At 54.3% G+C, this 24,662-nt stretch overlaps 10 protein-coding genes across 10 annotated transcripts; 6 read left to right on the top strand and 4 right to left on the bottom strand.

The window, feature by feature from the left end:
- Positions 1-44: 44 nt before the first annotated feature.
- On the top strand, positions 45-1,655 carry J4E84_002489 (uncharacterized protein; the record flags this gene model as incomplete). Its single annotated transcript, XM_049385114.1, has 4 exons — positions 45-95; positions 143-225; positions 277-865; positions 912-1,655. 4 exons carry the CDS (start codon positions 45-47, stop codon positions 1,653-1,655), a joined length of 1,467 nt encoding a protein of 488 aa, XP_049247137.1.
- A 571-nt stretch (positions 1,656-2,226) lies between these two features.
- Positions 2,227-3,236, bottom strand: J4E84_002488 (uncharacterized protein; the record flags this gene model as incomplete). Its single annotated transcript, XM_049385113.1, has 2 exons — positions 2,227-3,179; positions 3,233-3,236. 2 exons carry the CDS (start codon positions 3,234-3,236, stop codon positions 2,227-2,229), a joined length of 957 nt encoding a protein of 318 aa, XP_049247136.1.
- Positions 3,237-3,798: 562 nt separating this feature from the next.
- Positions 3,799-4,322, top strand: J4E84_002487 (uncharacterized protein; the record flags this gene model as incomplete). Its single annotated transcript, XM_049385112.1, has 2 exons — positions 3,799-3,840; positions 3,888-4,322. 2 exons carry the CDS (start codon positions 3,799-3,801, stop codon positions 4,320-4,322), a joined length of 477 nt encoding a protein of 158 aa, XP_049247135.1.
- A 510-nt stretch (positions 4,323-4,832) lies between these two features.
- Positions 4,833-6,723, bottom strand: ADE17 (bifunctional phosphoribosylaminoimidazolecarboxamide formyltransferase/IMP cyclohydrolase; the record flags this gene model as incomplete). Its single annotated transcript, XM_049385111.1, has 3 exons — positions 4,833-5,266; positions 5,316-6,653; positions 6,705-6,723. 3 exons carry the CDS (start codon positions 6,721-6,723, stop codon positions 4,833-4,835), a joined length of 1,791 nt encoding a protein of 596 aa, XP_049247134.1.
- A 611-nt stretch (positions 6,724-7,334) lies between these two features.
- J4E84_002485 (uncharacterized protein) lies at positions 7,335-8,818 on the top strand (the record flags this gene model as incomplete). Its single annotated transcript, XM_049385110.1, has 2 exons — positions 7,335-7,846; positions 7,930-8,818. 2 exons carry the CDS (start codon positions 7,335-7,337, stop codon positions 8,816-8,818), a joined length of 1,401 nt encoding a protein of 466 aa, XP_049247133.1.
- A 360-nt stretch (positions 8,819-9,178) lies between these two features.
- Positions 9,179-11,094, bottom strand: J4E84_002484 (uncharacterized protein; the record flags this gene model as incomplete). Its single annotated transcript, XM_049385109.1, has 3 exons — positions 9,179-10,290; positions 10,346-10,466; positions 10,849-11,094. 3 exons carry the CDS (start codon positions 11,092-11,094, stop codon positions 9,179-9,181), a joined length of 1,479 nt encoding a protein of 492 aa, XP_049247132.1.
- Positions 11,095-14,688: 3,594 nt separating this feature from the next.
- Positions 14,689-16,158, top strand: FAH12 (Oleate hydroxylase fah12; the record flags this gene model as incomplete). The annotated part of the gene is made up of 1 exon (XM_049385108.1): positions 14,689-16,158. One exon carries the CDS (start codon positions 14,689-14,691, stop codon positions 16,156-16,158), a length of 1,470 nt encoding a protein of 489 aa, XP_049247131.1.
- A 967-nt stretch (positions 16,159-17,125) lies between these two features.
- Positions 17,126-19,571, top strand: NUO78 (NADH dehydrogenase (ubiquinone) 78K chain precursor, 5-prime end; the record flags this gene model as incomplete). Its single annotated transcript, XM_049385107.1, has 5 exons — positions 17,126-17,228; positions 17,281-17,304; positions 17,364-17,746; positions 17,796-19,384; positions 19,442-19,571. 5 exons carry the CDS (start codon positions 17,126-17,128, stop codon positions 19,569-19,571), a joined length of 2,229 nt encoding a protein of 742 aa, XP_049247130.1.
- Positions 19,572-20,221: 650 nt separating this feature from the next.
- J4E84_002481 (uncharacterized protein) lies at positions 20,222-22,201 on the top strand (the record flags this gene model as incomplete). Its single annotated transcript, XM_049385106.1, has 4 exons — positions 20,222-20,339; positions 20,418-21,091; positions 21,146-21,637; positions 21,692-22,201. 4 exons carry the CDS (start codon positions 20,222-20,224, stop codon positions 22,199-22,201), a joined length of 1,794 nt encoding a protein of 597 aa, XP_049247129.1.
- Positions 22,202-22,408: 207 nt separating this feature from the next.
- On the bottom strand, positions 22,409-24,080 carry J4E84_002480 (uncharacterized protein; the record flags this gene model as incomplete). Its single annotated transcript, XM_049385105.1, has 2 exons — positions 22,409-22,995; positions 23,045-24,080. 2 exons carry the CDS (start codon positions 24,078-24,080, stop codon positions 22,409-22,411), a joined length of 1,623 nt encoding a protein of 540 aa, XP_049247128.1.
- Positions 24,081-24,662: the final 582 nt, after the last annotated feature.

Below are 24,662 nucleotides of genomic sequence, written 5' to 3'. Positions count from 1 at the left end.
AGCTTCTCCACAACACAACCCCGGCGACTCACGGCATCTCAACCATGGGTGCATTACTATCCGTCCCCTTCCTGGCTATGCCCGCCATGGGCACCGTACGTTGACACGCTCCGTCGCGACCGCGCGCTGCTAACATGGCTAGGTTTGGAGCGTTGCCGCCTCCTGCTGTGGCGCCGCGACATGCAGCGCCGTCATGGGCTCTTGCGGAGGGAAATGCGGTAACAGGTAGGATCACAAGTTCTGGGAGATATGTTCAGAGGTACTGACTGCGCGCAGCATCGCCACTCGTATCGCATACGCGCTCATCCTGCTCATCAACTCGATTGTCTCATGGATCATGCTCACCGACTGGGCCATGAAGAAGCTTGCCCACCTCACTCTGGATTACGTCGACATCAAGTGCCACGGCGAACAATGCTACGGATATGTTGCAGTGCAGCGCATCAACTTCGCGCTCGGTTTCTTCCACGTCCTCATGGCGCTTATGCTCATCGGAGTTCGGTCTTCCAAGGACGGCCGCGCGACCATACAGAACGGCTTCTGGGCACCCAAGATCATGGGCTGGATCGGCATGATTGTTCTGACTTTCTTCATCCCGAACTCGTTCTTCATCGTCTGGGGTAACTACTTCGCCATGGTTGGCGCGTGTCTGTTCCTTCTCATCGGACTCATTCTGCTCGTGGATCTGGCGCACAACTGGGCCGAGTACTGCCAGGAGAAGATCGAAACCACCGAGTCGCGCGTCTGGACAGGCATGCTCGTGGGTAGTGCCATGTCCATGTACCTAGCGTCAATCGCCATGACCATTGTCATGTATATCTTCTTTGCAAAGAGTGGATGCGGCATGAACCAGGCAGCCATTACCGTAAGTTGACTTCTGGGCGTATGCCGAAACTAGCTAACTTAGACAGATCAACTTGATTCTGCTCCTCATTTCATCCGTCGCCTCGATCCACCCCGCAGTACAGGACGTAAACCCCCGAGCTGGTCTCGCCCAATCCGCCATCGTAGCCGTCTACTGCACCTACCTCACCTTGTCTGCCGTAGGCATGGAGCCCGACGACCATCAATGCAACCCCCTCATTCGCGCCCGTGGAACTCGTAAGGCGACCATCATCATCGGCGCGATTGTTACATTCGTCACAGTCGCCTATACCACCACACGCGCAGCAACATACGGCCTCGCTCTTGGCGCCCAAGGCAACCCTCACGGAAACGGCTACGCCCAGGTTGGCACCGAAGACTACGAACATGGTCTCGTCACACAACAGCCCGAGTCCCGTCGCGACATGCGCCAGGCTGCCCTGCGCGCTGCTGTAGAGTCTGGATCCCTCCCCGCTTCTGCCCTCGACGACTCCGACAGCGAGGACGAAGACGACGAGCCCTCCAGCAAGAAGAACCCGCGCGACGACGAGCGCAACGCAACACAGTACAACTACACCCTCTTCCACATCATCTTCTTCCTCAGCACAACATGGGTTGCCACTCTCCTCACGACAAACTTTGACGAGAAGGATGTATCCGGTAGCTTCGTTCCTGTCGGCCGGACGTACTGGGCCAGTTGGGCAAAGATCATCAGCGCATGGGTGTGCTACGGCATTTACACATGGACACTGGTTGCTCCTCTCGTGCTGCCAGATCGATTTGACTACTGATAGCACAGTAGACAATTAGATCATGGCATACTTTAGTTTGTCTTTGTACAACATGTGTTAGGATTGTATTATTATCTAGTACTATGTATGGTTTTGCGTCCGCCCTCGTGTCGCGAGTTGAGTACGAACAGCATCCCACGTTTTGACCTTAATGAAGTATTTTGTTTGTTTCCTCGATCCACGGTTTGCTCCTGAAGTGGCCATTTGGTGATGTCTGGGAATCTTGGGAGCGTAGCCGGAAATCCATGTCTCCCCATGATCCACACGACTGGGGTGTGGGCATCTTTACTCAATGATCGTCTACGAAGTGCAGGTGTGAGTGATTCCCATGTTCGGCATATCATGCTCATATTTGGCCGGACTGTGTTCTGACTCGTCCGCCTCGTCCATGCGCTATTGTCGATTGTCCTGCTCAGCTCCGCGTGGCTACATGCACAGCCTGTAGCTGTGACTGAGATCGTGTGTGCAGTGGATGAGGCGGTCATAATCGGCGCTTGTGTGGGTGTCCCTGGTAGGACAAATGAAAGTTCGACAGACCACATTCTCCGAAAAGAATGCGAGTCTTCCCACCTCAGCCAGTATCAACAGGTACCTTGGGTTTGTTCTTCGATCCAGGGGGTCTTCCCAACCGTGGACGGCAGGTAGGTATCTGCTGCCTCAGCTTTTTATGACGGTGAGGGTCCTTCGGTGGCTTCGGTGGTTTCTCTATCACCACAGGCTCATCGCCCGCTCTACGCTTAGTCTTCGATCCTGGAGGTCTTCCCATGGTATGACCTTCGGTAGACTTCTTTATGGTGCCTGAGATTTGGCCTCCGCGTGGACGAGGCGCTTTCTCGGAAAACATTTTCAAGGGCCGACCGAGTTTGGGCGTAACGGCTGGAGTGACCTTCTTCTTGTCCTTTGCAGAACCCTCGGGACGCTCTTGGGGTGGCTCTTCCACTTCAACAACAGGGGCGGGTACATGCACAATGTTGGCTGGGATCTGGCGCATGAGCTTGAGGGTTTCCTGGTCGAGGTTGTCCCTGTCTGGAAAGATGGGCGATCCCATCCAGGTCAATTGTATGTCTTTCATCGTTCCCGAAGTTTTGAACTTGTCCTGACTCTTCTTTGATACCCTCGCGTCCTCTTCTAATCCCTCCTCAGGATCTTCCAGTAAAGCCCGCGGGGTATGCCTCACCGTGACACTTACTCCTTGCAGCCCTCTCTCAGTTGCCGCCCGGTTCCAAACAAATTGCTCCACTAGTCCCTCCCGCGATATGAGTATGAAGCCCATAGGACACGAACTGTTCGCTATAGCTTTCATCACCCCCGTCGTAGCCTTTTTTGTTGTTACCAATAGCCCCAAGACATCCTTGTTGCGCCAATGCGGTGGTACACCCTGGAAAGATCCTTCGAGTTCGCGGATGTGTTTCGGGTTGACACTATTACTCCTTGCCTTGCACTGTACGATGACGGGCATGGGTTCTCTGAGAGGGCCCAGCACCCAGTGTCCAATCAAGTCTATGCCCGCATCCCCCATACGACCTATACGTAAGAGAGAGAAGCCTAGGCGCATGAGCGCCTGCGCCGACATGTACTCATAGATAGTACCAATAGCGAGAGTCGAGGTCAAATTTAGATTGGTTTCCTTCGCATATTCGAGGAATGTCGTAAGCGAATCGTGATACAGAGAGCCGGGCGAAAGTCTGAGTTTGGGTAGGTCAATTGGTGCAGCATTGCGCGCTGATGTGGTCGCGATTCGGCGTGGGACGCGGTGCGGAGTAGTTCGGGGGAGCCGTGCGAGGAACGAGGTTTGTGGGAGCCATAGTGGGCGGAGGGAAGGTCGCATCACGGTATCCTGAGATAGCGCTTGGAATGTGACATATTTACACAAAGATTGACGCGACGGAGAATGAAAGTGGGTGCCGGGCGTCGAGTGGGGTGAATTGGAGGGAAAGAGCATTCGCGTATAATTTGAGCCCTGGACATGGCGGTGACGCGCTAGGCTAGCCCAGCCGGCGCATTCTACAACTCGAACGCGATACTTGTCTGTAGCATACACACTCAAATTAAGCACGCCAAACTCGCAGCTTTGGAACCCGGTTTTATATCTATCTCTTAGCAGCTAGAAGCTTCCACCCATTCAACATATCCACCTGCCACCATGGGCGACATCCTCACCCAAATCCAAGATGAACTGGACATGGTACCACCCTCCAACCAACACACGACCCCCCCTCCTAACAAACCCAGCTCCTGAACCAAATGTCCGCCGCCCTCCGTCAAATCCGCGAAAACGCGCCACCAAGCGTCCCCGAAGGCCAACAACCCCTCGAAACCTTTGCCCAACTAGAAGCACGAAACGCCGCTGAGAACACACAACAAGGCATTGCCCAAGACCCCTCACAACAACCAATAGCGGCCCCGCCCAAACCCTCCCCAGAGCAGTTTCAAGCAGATCTGAAAGAAATGGCACAGGATATTACGCTGAAGGAGCAGCAAATCGAGAGGTTGATTGCGCATCTACCGGGTTTGAATTGGAGCGAGAGGGAGCAGGTGGATAGGATGAAGGAGTTAGAGAGGCAGTTGGAGGATCTGGAGGGGGAGAGGGTAAAGGCGGTCAAGGATAAAGATGTGCTGATGAAGATGGTTGAAGATAAGATAACAGGCGTAGGGAGGGTCAGATGAGGTTATAATGCGGCTGAAGCAGGCGCTTTTAGGACTGTGATCGTGTACGCGGCACAGCGGTACCTCACGCTACCCCGCATACATCGTCCGATTTCTCGAGGATATATCATCACGAAGGCCGTCCGACCGCTTTCTAGCTGCTGCAGTGCCGCCAGCCTGTCTGCCGTTGCGGCAACACGGATTACGTTGAATATTCAAGAAGCACGCGGTTCTGCACCACTATGGTGATACTTGCAGCTGTGTCGAGCTCAGCACTTTGCTATCACATGTTCCTCTCGCGGAGAGACTGATCACCGCGCAGCAGGATGGCAGCACTCTGAAGGGCCTTTCATGGCAAGGAGTAGGCCGTGCCACTCAATAGATCACAATTTACTGACGGTCGAGTTGGAGGTTGAAGTATCCACATTTTGAAGGTATCGTAATCTCATCTCATTTAGACTGGTCATCTCGCCAGTTCAATGCACGTAAAAGTCATCAGCAAATATCTTCTTCATCTCTCACACCAACTTCTTAGTGGTGGAACAACCGGATGTGCTGCTCAACAAAGGTGATGCCCAACTTCTCAGCAGTCTCAAAGACAGCGCCATCGTTCTGGCTTCCTGTGGGCGCAGCAATGTACTTGGCACCACTCCGGTGCGCCCTGAAGACATTGTCGATGAAGGGGAAGAAGGCATCGGAGCTGACAGCGACGCTCTCCATCTTGGAGAGCCACTCCTTGCGCTCATCGGCGGTGAATGGCTGGGGTACCTCTTCGAAGTTGGCTTCGAAGTCGTCACGCTCGATGCCTGACTCAGGGACGAGACCAGAGCACAGGAGGTCGATGGCGTTGGATTTTGAGGGGCGCTTGGTGCCCTTCTTGAACTTGAGGTTCAGCGTCTTGGAGTGGAAACGCATCCACCAGTTGTCGGCTTTGTCACCAGCCAGGCGAGTGCAGTGAATGCGTGCTGTACAGGGATTAGTGGTTGCTCACCATATAGCATCTATCGAACTTACATTGCTGACCAGCTCCGAGACCGACGATCTGGCCATTGAGCGCGTAGCAAACACTGTTGGATTGGGTGTACTTGAGCGCAATGGTGGCGACAGTCAAGTCGCGCTGTGCAGGCTCCGGAAGAGCTCCAGAGTTCTTGGGCACAATCACGGTGTTGAAAGTATCGGCAGGAACGATCTTGGCGTCGTTGCGGTGCTGCTTGAGCGTGATGCCGAATACGGTCCTGGTCTCCTCGGGGCCTGGGACGTAGTCAGGGTCCATCTGAAGGACCAGGTACTTTCCACCCTTCTTCTTCTTGAGGATCTCCAGAGCTTCGGCGGTGTAGCCGGGTGCAATGACACCGTCGGAGACCTCGCGGCTGATGATCTTCGCAGTCTGGACATCGACCTCAGCGGACAGGGCAATCATGTCGCCGAAACTTGACATCCTGTCAGCACCACGCGCCCTAGCGTAGGCCTGTGCCAAACCCGACTTCTCGATACCCTCAATGTCGTCGACCATGTATACCTTGCGCTCCACCTCACTGAGCGGGACTCCAATAGCCGCACCAGCAGGCGAGACGTGCTTGAAGCTGGCTGCCGCGGGGTAGTTGAGCGCCTTGGTCAGCTCCTGCACCAGAGGCCATGCGTTGAGCGCATCGAGCAGGTTGATGTATCCGGGAGAGCCGCAGAGCACCTTGAAGGGCAGAGACTTTTCTGGCATCGAGACGGTCGCGGGCTTTTGGTGGGGGTTTGCGCCGTATCGGAGGGTAAGGAACTGGTCGCCGTCGCCTGCGTACTTCTTCCTGAAGAACTCGGATATGGCGGTGTCGTATGATGAGGTCTGCTCGAAAGCCTTCAACGCGTAGCGCTGCCTGCTGTTCTCTGAGACCTCGCCGTCCTTCTTGAGTTCGGTAAGGAGGTCATGGTAATCGTTGGGGTCGCTGATGATGGTGACGCGTGCGTGGTTCTTCGCGGCGGCCCTAAGAAGGGTGACACCTCCGATGTCGATCTCCTCGACGGCCTCTGGGATGGTAACGTTGATGCGCGCGACGGTCTCGGAGAAGGGGTACAGGTTGCATACGACGAAGTCGATCTTGTCGATGCTGTTGGCGGAGAGGTCTGAGTCGTCTGAGTCGAGGTTGCGCGCGAGAATGCCTCCGTGTACGGCGGGGTGGAGTGTCTTGACGCGTCCACCGAGCATCTCAGGCGCCTTGGTGATGGCAGAGACATCTTCTACGGGGAAGTTGGCCTGGCGGATCATCTTGGCCGTGCCGCCCGAGGCCAGCAGTCGGACACCGCATTCGTGCAGTCCCTTGGCCAGGTCAAGAAGACCGGTCTTGTCATAAACTGACAGAATCGCTGTCGCAACGAGTTAGTCGTAATCCATGGGTACTGGAAGCCTGTGTTTACCTGTCTTTTGGCCTCCCATGTTGACTATGATTTGAATGTTCAGTTGTCAATTGGAGAGAGGCAGTCAAGTAAAGCAGAGAGATCTGGGGTACAAAACAATGGCGCACGACACACTGTGGAGTTTTTTTGGCGTCGCGGGGCTCAGAAGTGACCTCATTTGCCTGCCCCTCCATGGCTTTAGCCCGATTGGCCAGAGCTCGTCTCCGCTACGCGACTGCGAGACGCAAACTCCAGATCGCTACGGCTCGTATCCTTTGTGTATACACGTAGCTCCCCCTGTGCATCGCCTGTCTTCCCATATCCATGTGTCGTACCGATCATGGCGTCCACTCACCGCTCGTCAGCTCCTCTACGCAGAGTTGCGCGATGCAGCCAATCGCCATGGCCATGTCAATTATCGCGCCTCGGTTCTCCGTTGCGATACGCATATATCAGCCGCTGAATCTCTCAAGAATCACATCCGCCGCCGTTTAGACCTCATCGCGGCGTGCGTTTCTTTTTTGTGTCACTTGCATGCACAGCAGTACCCGCGACAAGTCACCACCCTCGCCAATGTGCCGTGGGCCTCCCGACCCATCCATCTTCGAACGCGTACTTCCGTTTCCAACGCATTGAGATCCCGTAGACATCATGACAACGCATAGTAGTACCGAAGACCTCGTCAGCCATCTCCAGTCTATTCTGCTGGAGCTCAACGCGAACCCCTATCCCGATGTCGCGTGTCCGCCAAACCTGCCTAAACGCGCTTCCGTAGCCCTCATACTGCGCATACAACCAAACTACTCGCATTGGCCTGACAGCTCCGATAGCCCTTTACCGCCTCGACGCAGACGATCATCTGTCGCACAGCCCCATTCCGAATTCGACTTTGAGTCGTCACTAAGCGCCTTCTTCTCACAAGAATGGGTCAAGCACGGAGACCCCGAGCTACTCTTCATAAAGCGAGCCGCACGAATTGGTGATAAGTGGAACGGACATGTTGCATTGCCAGGTGGGAAGAGGGATCCAGAGGATGAGGACGACCAGGCAGCAGCAGCTAGAGAAGCGCTCGAAGAGGTTGGCATTGATCTGACCCCTGCCAATGCGATCGCGGTCGGCAATCTACCGCAGCGCATCGTTACGACGAGCTGGGGCAAAGTACCGTACGTCGTCACCCTCCACAGCACTACAACTTAGAATTGCATCATGGATACTTTAATCTCAAACCTAGGCTGACCACAAGCAGACTCATGGTACTATGCCCATACATCTACCTCCTTACCTCTCCCGCCTACCCACAGCAACGCCTGCAGCCCACCGAAGTAGCCTCGTCACATTGGGTCCCCATTCGCGCCCTTCTCTCACCAGCTCTCCGTACACACGAATACGCCGATGTCTCAGCGCGACTGGCAAAGTCCGAACTGGGCATCAAGCGCTGGTTCCTACAAGCCATGCTGAGCAAGATGATGTTTGCTGCCATACAACTCGTACCAGCCAACTCGACGCATTGCGCAACCATCCCCGACTTCATACCCGTCGAAGCAGCACCACAGAGTGTCACAAATACAATCAGAGAGGCATTGGCAGGCCCCGAGGGAAGATCTAAGGACCGTAGGCCTCCATTATTGCTATGGGGTTTGACATTGGGCGTCGTAAGCGACTTTCTAGAACACATGCCACCACACAACGCGCTGGAGCTCTGGACATACCCTACATTTACCAACTGGGACGTACGGTTCGTCATGTGGGCCATGTCATACCGGTTCCGGAAGCAGAAGTCTTTGGAAATGAGCACAGCTGCGTCGAGCGTGACAACGACGAACAGTCAGGATGCAACAGGGCTGCCCACCCAGGACTTCCCAGGTATTGGCAGTGAAGCGCTTGGGTCTTTGGAGGAAGAGAAGCCGGGTGAGGTCGGCATAGCTGGCTTGGGTGTAGGAAGAGGGTGGGGACAAAGCGGGAGAGCGAAGATGATGGCGAGAGGCGCTGCGGTCAATTCCATGTTAGAGGGCTACTATCCGCTTGTCAGGAGGGCGGTTGCCACGGCGCTTGTTGGGCGAATCAGTGTTGTGGCTTTGGTTGCGTTTTTGGCTTGGAAGAAGTTGGATGCTAGATCGCTAAGAGCACGATTGTAGGCTTCGTGCTTGAGTCTGGTCACAGGCAAGAGCATGCTGACGACGATGCCGTTGAAACTGTCATTTGTTGACTCCATGTCAGGCTTTGAATACCACATCTGTATATGCGCAACGTAATAAAGTCTCCTAAGATCGACGTATCCTCCTCATTTATCTGTGCTGTACGTGATGGCTACTAGCGGACGAGCTGGTCTGCTCCGGTGCTGCTATTTTCCGATTCAGTAGTGACCCCATCAATACAATGAGGACTTCATGAAGGGCCTGATCGGGCCGAAGATTGGAACGTTGTGCTTCAAGGCCGTAAGGTCTGATGCGAAGATCTGTTGAGATTTGCTTGCACAGCACAGTCACTACCTGCCCTTACGACATACCCTGTAAAGACCCCAACACAACATCCCCGCACTTCGCATCATATTTCTCTGGTCTCGCAAACGAGACCTCCGCTCGATTCCCCACAGCAATCTCACCCCAACTCTTCTTCTCTGGATCAAAGACCGGCCAGCCCAGCTTCGTCAGTCCTTCCTTCGGGTCCTCAGTGAACGCAGCAACAGCCCGCTGCACAAGCCTAACAGTGTCTTTCTGAGCCTGCGTTTGAGGGAGGCCACTAGCATCCGCAGAGCCACCAAAAATCATGTTCAGTTCAGTCCCATGATACGCACCAGATGTAGGATACAGACGGGTATTGTTCCAGTCGCCGTAGTATCGGTAGACCCACGTGGGTACACCAGCATCGATGCGTGCATTAGCTTCGTGGGAAACGGGGCAGACAAAGGACTCAAGGAGAAACTGGTCGCCCTGCGCCTTCGTCACGTTTCGACCTTGGGCAAAAGCTGGGATGACGTAGTAGCCTTGTTCGTGGTCGTTGTGGCCGTGGAAATAAGGCAGTTTAGCGAAGTCGCCAGCTGCTGAGCGGGAGAGGTAGTCGGAGAATATGGTCTGGTTGTCGACGACCGGGTAGAAAGGCGGTGTTGACCGGACTGGACTGCCGCCTGGGCTGGGAGGGATCTTTGTTACCGCTTTTGACAGGACTTCCCAGGGTTGATGGCGCATGCAGGACAGTGTGTCGTTTGATGAGCCACAGCCTACTAGATTTACGATGTCGAACCAGTTGGATCGTTGCTTTTCTGGTGTGTTCATGGGGAAGCTGAATACGTTACCTGATGTCGACATGAGACCGTGGACGATAGCGTTCTCCTTGTACGCATAGGACCACCAATCCACGGCTGCACCACCGGAAGACTGGCCAGCGATGACCATCCTTTTCGCATCTCCGCCGAATGCTGCGACGTTCTTCTGGAGCCATTCCACCGCGAGGCGTTGGTCCCGCAATCCGAGATTGGTGTCTGCATCAGGGGCACCAGGGAAGCCAAAGACATTGAGGCGGTAGTTGACCGAAACGACGACGATGTCCTCGTTGTTTGCGAAGTATTGGCCATTGGCAAAGGGCGTGTTGGTATAGCCGCCCGCGAAGCCTGTTCAAGTAAGACAAGTGGACGCTGGGGAATAGGAAGACCATTGATGACCTACGCCCTCCATGGAAGAAAACATAGACAGGCTTATTCGCCTTAGCAGACTTAATGGCTGGCTTTGACCAAATGTTCAAAGTAAGGCAGTCCTCACTTGTGGGCATTCCAGTACCACCAGCAAACTAAACAGGGGGTCAAATCAGTACCCATTTGCAGGTAGTGTTGCATGTCAAAAGCAACGTACTTGAAAGGGTTAGCAAAGTTGTAAATAGAATAAGGGTACTCTGTGTGTATCAAGCTGCACAAACTCGCGACTCTGTCGTTACGGCGTCTAGCACTGATATAGACTCTCTTTCTGGGACTTCGTACCGGAGTCAAGTACATCCAATGCTTGAGGAGTAAATCCAGGAAATGCCGGCCAATTGGGAGGTTGTTGTGGGCAGCCACTGTGCATAAAATCAGCCTGATAACACATGCAGCATCAATGCCAGACGCCTACTATCCCTGCTCTGATCGTCAACACATTTGGAGTCCATGGGTTGGTAACGCCAAGTGAATGCTTACGAAGTTGGTAGCAATATATTCCCCTTGGCCTTTGTACTTCTGAGGTGCAGCGAATCGCAAAGCACCGAGTGGTGGCTGCGCATATGGGATACCCAGATACTCCCAGACCTCGTTGGCTTTGGGTGAGCGATGGCCGGTGATCTGCCCATTCTCCGTCTTCACGTGCTCGTGGGAAGACGCCCTTGGCGTAGCCAGAGACAACTCAATGGCACAGAGCCATAACGATAGGGTTGCAATGCTACGCATCTTGATGCAATCGCTTTTCACAGGAGCCGCGGCTGTCGACAAAAAGGTGCGGATGAAAGTTGGTGCCCGTAGGATCTTGTACTCTCGGAGATGTAGGAGGCAATAAGAACGCTGGTCGCAATCTTAGATTCGATTGCTGTCGTGCGCGAATATAGCTGGGAATGCCTTCGATGTCCTTATATCCGAACTACCCTGCGGGACAGCTCGTACAACTATGCCGCATGCAAGGTTCCTTGACGCCTTTCCTCAAATGGGAGGCTGACGCATGAAGGATTGTCGCTTATGTGTTTCCCGGGGTCGGAGGAACACTGATCGGTTCACCCGTCCCGAAGATCACCACATTCGATAATGTCTCTCCACTGAGAGCGATATGAGCTGTTGTTACAGCCAATGAAGTTGGGTCCACGACATAGAGACGTGGAGAAGGTTATGTGGGCTCTGCGGCACAGACATTTGGTTGCAGACCGAAGGATGAGAACAGAGCATTTAGATGATGACCTTGTCCGCTCGAGGCTTCGACTTGGTGATGTCTTTCCCACGGAATAGCTTTGTGAACGATACAGACTTCCACGGGAGATGACGTTCAATATGGGATTTCCGTCAAACGGTGAAGCCAATCAAGGATGGAAATTGTTTCTAACATCCCTAGTAATGATCATTGTCGCTGGCCTCACGGTCGTTGCCAGAATTGCCGTACGAGTTCGAGGAGATGTGGCATTACGCGCTGACGACTACACGATCGTAGCGTCTTTGGTAAGTACATTGTATACTCGCCGGTATTCTGACTAATACGTGTTAGCTGCTCTCCACAACAATGTCGGCCTTTGTTCACGTATCTGTTGGGTACGGCTATGGCAAACACGAGGCCGATCTTTCGATCGAAGAGCTGCGGATGTGCCTCAAGTTTTTCTGGCTCGCGCAGACGTCATACAAAGTTGTGGTGTGCTTGAACAAAATCTCCGTTGTCTTGTTGTACCAGCGCATTTTCATCTCAAGCATCCTCATCTCACGCCACTTCCGTTGGATGTGTTATTGCGCACTTGCCATCGTTGGCGCGTCTGGAGTTGCCACAGTTTTCGCGACTATCTTCCAATGCATCCCAATCCAGCGATCCTGGGATAAGGATATCGAAGGAAACTGCATCGACAGCTCGGAATTTTGGGTAGCAAACGCCGTGATAAACATATCGACAGATGTGGTCGTATTGGCATTGCCCATTCGGGAGATCTCGGGACTACAGCTCCAAATCAAAGAGATGATCTTGCTATATAGCGTATTCTTGCTCGGCGGGTTGTGAGTGTGGCTTGTATGAACAAGTATCTTGGCGTGGCCATCACCATATGCTGTACATACACTGACGAGATGATTAGCGTAACAATAACGTCGATACTACGTGCTACAGCCGTTGGTAACAGCGTACGCAACCAACGAGACGAAACTTGGGATTTTATAGAGAGAGGCCTCTGGACGCTGGTCGAGACAAATCTAGGCATAATCTCCGCATGTCTGATTGTGCTGAAGCAAGTCTTGTGCCGCTATTTTTTGTCAGCACTTGGAGGTATGAGGACACCCAAAGCTAGAACTGGACATCAGTAAACAATGGTGCTTCACTGTAGCATGTATCGTGTTGATCGTGAATGAAGTGCTACACTCAAGGTCCATGTATGCGGTAAGTGACTGATTGTGACGAGTACCTCGGAGACATGTGAAAGCCCCTTTGGGGCTTGTGACTAGAGTGATCGGTTTCCAGCACGAGTCCTGCCTCGGTGCATTTGATATCATCGCGGCCCCAGCAAGACGTTTGTAGCATGTGGAAATCGGCATTGAAGCTCGTCGGTTGCTAGCATGCGCCAAGATCAAGGTTGCAAGCCCCAGGATCGATCTGAGGGGCCCGATAAAGCCGTTGAACGTGTTCTAGGGGCGATCCTCCGCCCAATATTCTCCGTGATCCACTTCCCGGTGGTGATGGGTAGTGGGGTTGGCATGTGAAAGTCCCGAGTACGCAGGTGCTAGTCGCTACAGCGCGACCACACCTATCAAAGTTGGCCGAGAGAAGGCTGAAAGTAGATCCAGAACTGGAGTAGTCTGGAAACGAATTCGTGACGAGAAGAAGAAAGTTGACATCATCAGGGTGTGTTCGGGACGAAAGATGTGAGACGTCTTGCTACAACGGCCCGAACGGAGGTGAGTCTCAGCAAGAGGCGTTGAACGCGAGCAAAGCATATCGAGTGCAAGGGATTCTGAGTATCGTGATACAGGTGTAAGAGGAGTACTGCGCTAGACGCCAATTCGACGTGGTTCGAGGACCGTTGTGGTATGGCTTGCGAGATTCTGCTAGCAGAGATAAGATAGACTAGCGTAACCGAGAGCGCCAAGCGATGCACCTGGACATGTACGGGGCAGTCGCTAGATGTGAGATGACGATGTATAGTTTGTTGGGACCGACAAAGTATGTAAGCCGACCGTTGAACAGCCGCAGTAGATAAGCGTCGAGGAGCCCGTCATGCGGTGCCACGCCATGAAGAGGCCTCTGGTAGCGATGGCAGATGTGATGGGAGCTCGAGACGTGGCCCAAAGGACCCCTCCACGTGTGGAGACTCGTTCGAAGGGCGAAGGCTGAACCTCGGCGGGGTCTGCGGCGAATCAATCTGGTTGAAGGGTGCCTGGCGCGCTAGCCCAGACCCTGCAGCGAGGCCTGCACCATCCGTGGGAGGCATTCCGACTTTTTGCGATGTGCGCCCACAACGTTTTCGAGCCATTGCGGGCCTCCGTAGAGTGCGCATTGCTTTTGCTCGTGGTAGGAGATCGTAGCCTACACACCCAGTAGTGTAGCGGGTTTCATTCGGCGCCAACTCAGACAATCGCCACCAATTCAAGCCCGGCAGATATCCACCTGGTACCTGCGGGCGACGACTCTAGGCGAGGCGCTGGAGTGCGGGTGGTGATGGGCACAAACAAGCGGTCTGCTTGCCATACTCGTGCCTAGCGACGCGCCAAGCCAGCGGATGAGAGCGATCTGCTGAAAATTCAGGGCCCCATGTAGACTGGCTTGTTGCGGGAGGGAGCTAGAGAATGCAGTGCTGGACACGCATGCCGGTGGAGATGGCACCGTGTACCACGCCTCTCGACCAGGACAGAGCTGTCCGTGTCCAGTGCGGTGGCGAGGGAGGGCAATGGTGAAAGTAATTTTTGCCGAGTGGAGAGAGATGCACCTGGTGTAGAGAGAAAGCGTGCTAGTTGATGGAGCCGGACCTGTCTGATTATCGAAGCGAAACGGCTTCTCGAACGCCCCTGGCTCGTAGACCTGCCCATTCCTACCCTGGCGCATACCCAGAAATTCATCGACACCGCCCTGAGGGCCCTGGTTTAAATTCCCACCTGTCCCGCACACACATCGCCCTTCTTCACCTAATCTCTCTCACTCTCTGAAAGTCGTACAGACATTCAATCACCTGCCAGTCCCGGCACACCCTCCAATTCGCAGCCTGCCCTGCATCTCAACAGTTGATAGCCCTCTGGTGCTGCAACTGCTCAGGCTTGCTCCCCACCCCAACCCTCGTTCCCCTCCACCACCACACCACAAACTCTCCAACCATGGCAACCTCGACTGCCCGCGCACAGCAGCCTGTGCTGAAGAGGAACATGACGGCCGATTCGACTGCCAACTCAGTCTCGGCCTCACCCTTCGACTCGCCAGCCGGTTCAGCCTCCAACACGTCGCTGTCCTCGATGGACGAGCAGCCCCAGCACTCTAAGAAGGCTACCGGCAAGCTCCTCGACACCTACGGCAACGAGTTCGAGATTCCCGACTACACCATCAAGCAGCTGCGCGATGCCATCCCCAAGCACTGCTTCGAGCGCTCTGCCATCCGTGGTCTGGGCTACGTCGCCCGCGACCTCGCCTCGCTCGCCGCTACCTTCTACGTGTTCCACAACTACGTGACTCCTGAGACGGTCCCCAACATGCCCCTCCGCGCTGGTCTCTGGGCCCTATACACTGTCCTCCAGGGCTTCTTCGGCACTGGTCTGTGGATTCTTGCCCACGAGTGCGGCCACCAGGCTTTCTCACCCTCCAAGGTGCTCAACGACACTGTCGGCTGGGTCTGCCACTCTCTCCTCCTCGTTCCCTACTTCTCCTGGAAGATCTCCCACGGCAAGCACCACAAGGCCACCGGCCACATGGAGCGCGACATGGTCTTCGTCCCCAAGACCCGCGAGGTCTACGCTACCCGTGTCGGCAAGGCGATCCACGAGATCTCCGAGCTGGCTGACGAGACTCCCATCTACACCCTGCTCCACACCATCGGCCAGCAGCTCGGTGGATGGCCCATGTACCTCATGGCCAACGTCACCGGCCACAACAACCACGAGCGTCAGATCGAGGGCAAGGGTAAGGGCAAGAAGAACGGCCTGTTCAGCGGTGTCAACCACTTCAACCCCTCCAGCCCCCTGTATGAGAAGCGCGACGAGCACCTCATCCTGCTCAGCGACCTCGGTATCGCTCTTGTCATCGCTGCTCTCACCTTCATCGGCAAGAGCTACGGCTTCAACAACCTCTTCGTCTGGTACATCATCCCCTACCTGTGGGTCAACCACTGGCTCGTCATGATCACCTTCCTGCAACACACCGACCCCACCCTGCCCCACTACGATGCCACCACCTGGACCTACACTCGTGGTGCCGCTGCTACCATCGACCGCGAGTTTGGCTTCATCGGACGCACCCTCCTTCACGGCATCGTTGAGACCCACGTCCTCCACCACTACATCTCCACCATCCCCTTCTACCACGCCGACGAGGCCACCGAGGCTATCAAGCCCATCATGGGCAGGCACTACCGCTCTGACACAAAGGATGGCCCCATCGGTTTCTTGAAGGCTCTGTACAAGAGTGCACGCTGGTGCCAGTGGGTCGAGCCCAGCGTCGGTGCGGAGGGCGAGGGCAAGGGTGTTCTATTCTTCCGCAACCACAACGGCCTGGGTGTGCCACCGCAGAAGATCGATGCTCCCGGAGCCAAGAAGGCTGCGAAGATGGAGGTCGGCCCTGAGAGTGACAACGAGTAAGCGATGATTACGAATCTTATTTTTTAGAGCGGACTATTCTGCCACGGCGTTCGGGAGTCGCCCGACGAGGCTGCAAACTTTACTTCTTGCGGCGCACATTAGACTAGAAAGACCAGTCAAGGTATGATTTCGGTGTAGTGTAGATCTTTTGTCGCAGGCCCTTGAGGGATCAAACAATTTCAAAAGCTTTTCAATCAGAAGAATCCATCATGTAGTCGTGACTGTGAAGAAGTGAGATGGGTAGCTTGAGTTTCCCCGCACACCATGTCCGCGGTGACCCGGCGTAAACGTGACGTTGGCAGAGCCGCAATGCGCATACATGTATGAAAGCCTGACCGGCCCTCCGCACGCGCACGATAGACTTCACATATCGAAGCCGTTTCCTTGTTTCCGGCTGCTTGCGAATGTTGCCTCACCAACGTCCGCAAGGTTCAAGCTCGGAAAACCTCTAATGCACGCACACCGCCTCGGCATACGCATGATAGCAAGAGTGGTGGCCATCATGTCGTAGCTCATCGAGAGCAACGCGCCGTTAGCCAGCGTAGGAAGCGTCTGCAGCTTCATCACCTTTATGGAGCGTTGAGCCATCTCAAGCTCCACCACACACAAGCAAAGCTTCTTCTTCAATCAAAATGTAGCGACGTTGGTAAGGAACAAGATATCATCAGAAAACCTCGTCTGCTCCAGCTACCTCGCACGGTGAGTCGTGCTCTTGGGCACGTAATAGAGGATAGCTAGGTAGAGTGCCAAACTTTCCTACAATAAATTGTGCCCGAAATGAGTGAAGAAGAGAAGGTCGGAGGGCGGCCGGCGAGAATTTTGTGGCAGGCGCGAGCGGCGCTTTGGCCAATCACGGCTGGATTATTCAGTCGCCAAGCCTGAGCGATGCCATCGTGAACGTCAGTTGGAGCTCCGCAGCCACAAGTCCATCGCCATCTTTCAGAGCCTCACAATGCTGCGGCAACAGATGATCCGGTCGCTGCGGAGGCCTGCCTTCCGCGCAGCCCTCAATGGCAGCCGGGCCTTGAGTGCCTCGGCCCGCCGCCCAGCAGACGTTGAGCTCACTATCGGTTTGTGCCACTCCCCATTGCGGGCGGCGAGGTATGCTAACGCCCGTGTCAGATGGAGAGAAGGTATCAATCGAAGGTACGAAGCCAGAACATACCCCTCGTGACTGCCCACACGGTTCTAATGCGCCCCAACAGCCGGCTCGTCCCTCATCCAGGCCTGCGACAAGGCCGGAGTTACCATCCCGCGATACTGCTACCACGAGAAGTTGATGATTGCTGGAAGTTGCCGTATGTGCTTGGTCGAAGTGGAGCGGGCTCCTAAGCCAGTCGCCTCTTGTGCATGGCCTGTACAGCCCGGTATGGTCGTCAAGACGGACTCGCCTCTCGTCCACAAGGCGCGTGAGGGCATCATGGAGTTCCTGCTCGCCAACCACCCTCTGGACTGCCCCATTTGCGACCAGGGAGGCGAGTGCGATCTCCAGGATCAGTCCATGCGATACGGTGCCGACCGCGGCCGCTTCCACGAGCTCGAAGGAAAGCGTGCGGTGGAGGACAAGAATGTTGGCCCATTGGTCAAGGTAGGATTCTACAGTGTCTGGTCCCAAGAAAATGGCTTACAGATAGCAGACCTCCATGAACAGGTGCATTCACTGCACACGCTGCGTCCGTTTCTCCAACGACATCGCTGGTGCTCCTGAGTTTGGTTCTTTCGGCCGTGGCAACGACCTGGAAATCGGCACATACCTCGAGACCGCCCTTGATACCGAACTCTCCGGAAACGTCATCGATCTCTGCCCCGTCGGTGCCCTCACCTCGAAGCCCTACGCGTTCAAGGCCCGCCCATGGGAACTATACAAGACTGAGTCCATCGACGTTCTTGATGGACTTGGCTCAAACATTCGCATCGACGCCCGTGGTATCCAGGTCATGAGGGTCATCCCGCGACTCAACGATGACATCAACGAGGAATGGATCAATGACAAGACCCGCTTCGCCTGCGACGCTCTCAGCACACAGCGCCTTGTTAACCCACTAGTCCGCGTCGACGATCAATTCCAGCCCGCCACCTGGGAGCAGGCGCTGGTCGAGATTGGCAACGCATACAAGAAGATCGCACCCAAGGGCAACGAATTCAAGGTTGTGGCTGGCCACCTCGTCGAGACTGAGGCGCTGGTTGCCATGAAGGATCTTGCCAACAGACTCGGCTCAGACAACTTGGCTCTTGACCAGCCTGGTGGCAGCGAACCCATCGCTCACGGAATCGATGTCAAGTCGAACTACTCCTTCAACTCCAGGATCTACGGTGTTGAGGATGCCGACTACATTCTCCTCATTGGCTCCAACCCCCGATGGGAGGCTGCCGTTCTTAACGCTCGCATCAGGAAGCAGTGGCTGAGGACAGACCTTGAGATTGGCTACGTTGGTGAGGACTTTGAGAGCACCTTCGAGTACGAGAAGCTTGGAAGCAACGCAAACGACCTCAAGAGCGCTCTTTCTGGGGAGTTCGGAAAGAAGTTGGCTTCGGCCAAGAAGCCCATGATCATCGTTGGTAGCGGTGTCACTGAGCACGTTGACGCCAAGTCGATTTACGAGCAGGTTGGATCTTTTGTCGAGAAGAACAAGGACAAGTTCCACACCGAGGAATGGAACGGCTACAACATCTTGCAGCGAACAGCTTCCCGAACTGGCGCCTACGAGGTTGGCTTCACCGTTCCCTCATCCGAGGTCGCCCAAACCAAGGCCAAGTTTGTCTGGCTTATGGGCGCGGACGAGGTTAACGAAGCCGACATCCCCAAGGACGCCTTTGTTGTCTACCAAGGTCACCACGGCGACCGCGGCGCACAGCTCGCCGATGTCGTCTTGCCTGGTGCCGCATACACCGAGAAGTCGGTCACATACGTCAACACCGAGGGTCGTGTACAAATGACACGTGCCGCTGTTGGCCTTCCCGGCGCTTCAAGAGAAGACTGGAAGATCGTGCGAGCAGCATCAGAGTACTTTGGCGCCGAGCTGCCCTACGACGATGTTGAGGCTCTGCGTGACCGCATGGAAGAGATCTCACCTGCTCTCAGGAGATACGACCTTGTTGAGCCCGCATCGCTACCCAGCTTGAGCAAGGTCCAGCTAGTAGACCAGAACCAGAGCGCACAAGCGACTGGTCAAGCGCTTAAGAACCCCATTGAGAACTTCTTCTTCACAGATGCCATCTCGAGAAAGTAAGTCACATCTACGTTGCTCACCCAATTTGTTACACCATACTGATCATAACACAGCTCGCCAACAATGGCCCGTTGCTCGGCAGCCAAGGCCCAGAAGAATCCCAAGACAAACTTCATGGCACCTGGTGAGCCATACCCACAAGTAGGCTATGGTCCTCAGGTAGCAGCAGCAGCGAACGTTTAGATGTGCATTTGGTCATGGTTGAATATTGGGCTTTATCAGGATTGTAAATAAGCATTGTGACACGTTTTCCCGATTTTGGCACGTGATCCGCGATATGTAGAGAATCGAAGCGGTACCCGCGCCAGGTTGTTCAAAAATCCAGTCCCGTGGCATGTCTGTAAAGGTTGAGGTATTTAATTCCAAAATACCAAGCCTTCACACAGCCTTGTACAAGCCGTCAGCCAAGGCGCTACGCGTGTGCGACCCACGTTCGCCTTCGTCGCGATCTCTCCAAGATGCCAACCACTCCCCGTATTTCCCACTTATATTACCACCTGTTACTTCCTTGTGCAGACCAAGCCTCTTGTCATCACCACCAAGCTTTTGGCGTCGCTGTGTCTTGTGATTGCCGACCGCCCCAGTATCACCGAAACGCTAACATCTACCCCACGGATCGACCACACAACTCTACATAAAAGGCGAACATCACTCTGCAAAAGAAAGAGAAGGTTGCAGTCGCTTCGGTCGTCTCTCAAGCCCTCGTGAAGCAAGAGAAGATATTTGTTAAGCTTTGCCGTCAAGCTTCGCCGAGAGTTTAGCAGAGCCATCGAAGAAGCCGACATAGCCGTTCGCCGGATTTTGAGGGTCCGTTCAGGGTTCGGTGGCCAGCCATGCCTACCTTGGCGGTCAACAACTTCAACATTGTCTGTGCGACATTGGGAGGATTCATTACGCTTTTCGGTCTCGTCAGCTATTTGATGAAAGAGCATTATTATCTTAGTGAAGCCTGTAAGTTGCTGGTCGCCCGGGCATGAATCATGGGGATCTTGGGTAATAGAAGTGCATAACTAACCGGCGTGTTTCTAGTAATATCACTCATCGCTGGACTCATCTTTTCTCCACATGCGACCAATTGGATCAAACCAGAAGAATACGCTCTCAACGATGTCGAAGTGCTGGATACCATTACCCTGTACTTTACGCGCCTGGTGCTGGGTGTCCAACTTGTCCTCGCGGGTGTGCAGCTCCCGTCAAAGTATCTGAAGACAGAATGGAAGAGCCTAGCTTTGCTACTCGGCCCGGGCATGACGTTCATGTGGATCGTGACCAGTCTGCTCGTCTTCGCTATGGTACCGCATATCAGCTTCCTGCATGCCCTGGCCGTAGGCGCTTGTGTCACACCCACGGATCCTGTGTTGTCCAACTCCATCGTCAAGGGAAAGTTTGCGGATGCCAACATTCCGAAGGAGTTGCAGAAGATCATCGTGGCTGAATCGGGAGCCAATGATGGGCTCGGGTACCCGTTCCTGTTTTTACCGCTCTACCTTATCGAGCATATCGGCCATGGCGGCCAGGGCTCAGACAACAGCACTAGAGTTGCAGTAGGCCTGTGGTTCGGTGAGACTTGGGGCTACACGATAATACTCAGTGTGGTTTACGGAGCTGCAGTGGGTTGGATTGCGAAGGAATTACTGCATTGGGCTGAAGAGCGGAAATACGTGGACCGCGAGAGTTTCTTGGTGTTTGCAATCACCCTGGCTGTAAGTTTCTTACGAAAATCTTGACGATGTGAGAGTTACTGACCGCAGAATTAGCTCTTCATTGTTGGCACATGCGGCATGATTGGTAGCGACGACGTGCTTGCCTGCTTCATTGCCGGCAACACGTTTACGTGGGATGACTGGTTCCGCCTCGAAACGATGGACGACTCATTCCAGCCTACTATCGATATGCTCTTGAACGTATCCATATTCATCTGGTTCGGCGCTGTGTGCCCGTGGCGCCTCTTCGCACATTCGCCCGTCATTCCCATCTACCGGCTTATTTCCTTGGGTATACTCGTACTGCTGTTCCGCCGTCTGCCCATCATCTTCGCTATGCACAAACAGATTCACCAGATTGAGCAAAAGCGACAAGCACTCTTCGTGGGCTTCTTCGGTCCCATCGGCGTGAGCGCCATTTTTTACCTCTACATCAGTCTCGAGTTTCTCGCCAAGATCCAAGTCGATGGCGAAGTCAGGGAAGATGCTGCATACCTGATGGAAGTCATGAACGTGGTCATTTGGTTCTTGGTAATCTGCTCAGTTGTAAGTACACTCGTCTTCCGTAATCTTAGAACCTTGTTTTCTGACATCAACCAGGTTGTTCACGGTCTATCCATTCCTCTCGGCAAAGTTGGCTTCTTCATCCCCCGCACCCTAAGCACAGCCTTGTCCTTTGCCCGGACAGGCTCTAACTCCCCCGAGGACACCGGTCCAGCTTTCCACATCGAGGGAAACGACCAGACCATCACCGATGCCGAAGCGCGCGTTCGCCGCCGTCCAGGCTGGTCTCGCAACGGCGGCGATTCGCTGCCAAACCGTGTCGTGCGCATCGGCAGGTCCATAATTAGTTCGGGGACTAGCTCAGCCAGCACATCGAGAGCGACATCGAGAGCACCCAGTACGAGCCGCTCAGCTAGTCAGCCACCAGTACTAATGGCCAGTGTCAACGCCTTAGTCTCGGACGGGGAGGGTGCGGCGCCCAAAGGAAATGTGAAGGCTGGTGGTGAGAATGGCGAGGCGCCGGATCCAGCTGAAAGAGTCGTTCCTGGAAGAACAATCCGATTCCATGACGAGCAAAACAAGACCAAGGTTGGAGATGAAGAGTAGGGAATTGGTGTTCGACCTTTTTCCTATGTTCGAGTGTGTGTGTTCATGTCGAACATATGTGTGGCATTTAGCGACGACATCTGAAATTTCCCACAAGTTTCCATGGTAAAATCATACTCAATCCACGATGTTACCAAGAATATATTGCCATAATCTTTGGAATATCACAAACGCAGAATCTCCACAACTCAATCCAGTTACGTCCACTCAAACCACACCAACAACGCCCTTCTCCCCACCCTCTCTCCTCGCAATCTCCTCCACATCCACAACCGTCCCCTCCCGAACACTCTTCTCCAACTCCTCTCTCTTAACCGCACACCTCGCACTATACGTCGCTTGATCCCTCTTACACTCCTTTTCCCAGAAGAAGTTCTCGCCCCAGCACGCCGCGCCAACCAATTCAAGCACCAGCACAGACACGACTAATCCCGTGGTCGTTGCTATCAACCGCAGGCTATCGAGGTGCGCGAGCGGTAGTGTGAATATGATCACAGAAACAGCAGCGCGGAAGAGGAGACGCACAGGTTTGCGGAGGCGCTGATTGGGAATCGTGCGGTGGACGTGTGTCGCTGAGATAATGGTAAGGCAGAGGAGAGAGATGCCTAGACCGCCGCAGTAGAACCAGACTAGGCCTTCGGAGATGTGGTCTTCGGAACGGGGAATGAAGGTTTCGGACAGGGATTCTAGGGGTGCGGAGGAGGTGTCGTGGGCGCGGACTAGGACGCCGAGGGCTGATGCGGATAGGACGAAGGACATGATGAAGGGGAGGTGGGCGGAGAACCACATCAAAGCTGGTAGATCGTTATTATCAGCGTGAGAGCGTTTGGGGATCTGACTTACCAGAGAAAACATGCCGTCGAATAGCATGCGTATGTAGATTGAACGAGTCAATCTCAAAGTAGACCCAGTTCAACACGAACGTCTGCACCAAACCCAGCACCGCCTTTCCAAAGAACGCGTTAATCCCCATCGCCACACTACTCTGATACAGCAAGCCCAACACACAAGACCCAAATACCAGCGTGACAAACGCATTCGTCCGCTCAATCCGATGCTCAATGTTCGTCGCGGGATAGAACTCCAGACTCCTCTTCCACGACTCAGGTACGAACCGCGCGATGGGCGATCCCGGCCGCTGAAGCAATACCATGCTAAACTGGCCGAAAAGATCGAACAAGATAGACACCCAAATAAGTCCTTGTCGCTTCGGTTCCTCCACACTCACGCTCGCCATCCAAAGCACCGCCGGTATCAAAGAGAGCAACGCATTCCCCAACGTACTCCCTCTGACCATGGGGATACGCCATGCGTACCAAAACCAACAACTCGTCACAAACAGTCTCGCCGCCAGATAGAATCCCACAAGCGGCGCATAAGTCCGCTCCCACGCCTCAACCATATTCGTCGTAAAACCCAACAGACATGTAAGCAGAAAGAGAACAGAAACTCTCCTGATAACATCATCGCTATCGAACCACGACACCAGCACCCCGATATCTGTCCAGAATTTCCAGCCCATGATGAAGGTAATTGCGAAGCGAAGTAGGGATTGAGCGGTGGGATGTTCAGCCGCGGAATCTCCGGTGATAGCAATAATGCCCACGTAGAAGAGGTCGATGAAGAGTTCATAGCTAGCTACCTCCTGTGCTTCTTTTGCGCGCCACAGCAGGCCCTTGTGGAAGTATTGGCGTACGATGGGCTTTTGGTAGAAGTGGATTGCTGTACCGTGTCGACGATCAGAGTGCCATGTTTCCTTGTCGAAGGAGGAGTCGGTGAGAGAGTCTGATGATGGGCCGTCTTCTTTGGTGCGTAGATGGGCCGAGTAACCGTATTTGGAGAAGTTGGCGTCGAGTTGCACGGCGTGTGAGGTTAGCATGTGGAGTTCAGTGGAGAGCGTGTCGAGGTCGCGGATTACGCGTTCAAATTCTTGGGCTAGGTCGCCGTGGTCTTGGTGCAGTTGGCGGTGGTGTGCTGTGTGGTGGGCGTGGGTGTGGCGGAGTGCTTCGATCTGTGTGCGTTAGTAGGGCGATTGTTCCATGCCATGGCTTCCTCATTCTTGGGTAGAACGAACATGCTCGGGAGACCCATGGATGACTAGGTCGAAGTCTTCTTTCTCGTTCGCATTGCTCAGCTTCCTCCTCATGTGATTTGCTTCATCGGGGGAACTCGCAATGTGCACCTTTCTTCCATCTGGCCTCAGAAAGTGTTTCAGCCTCTTTCCCGTGTGGTGACCAATATGTGCATGATGGTGCTGGTGAGGGTCATGCTGTGCGCTTGTTGTCGTGCTTGTTGGATCGTCCATGTTGGCAGCCGGCATGTGCGGGATACCAGCCATTTTGCTCGTCACGAAGTAGAAGAAGGCGCAAATAACTGGGAGAGATAAAGAGAGGATCCCAGATATGCTAAATAAACTATGCAACGCAAGTACCGACGCTGTCTCGTTGGGTCGAGAGTGTGG

Source organism: Alternaria hordeiaustralica (assembly GCF_023758085.1).
Source record: "Alternaria hordeiaustralica strain BMP 2776 chromosome Unknown scaffold_3, whole genome shotgun sequence".
NCBI lineage: Eukaryota > Fungi > Ascomycota > Dothideomycetes > Pleosporales > Pleosporaceae > Alternaria > Alternaria hordeiaustralica.
Note: the sequence above shows the minus strand (reverse complement) of the source record. Positions and strands in the feature narration are given on the sequence as shown.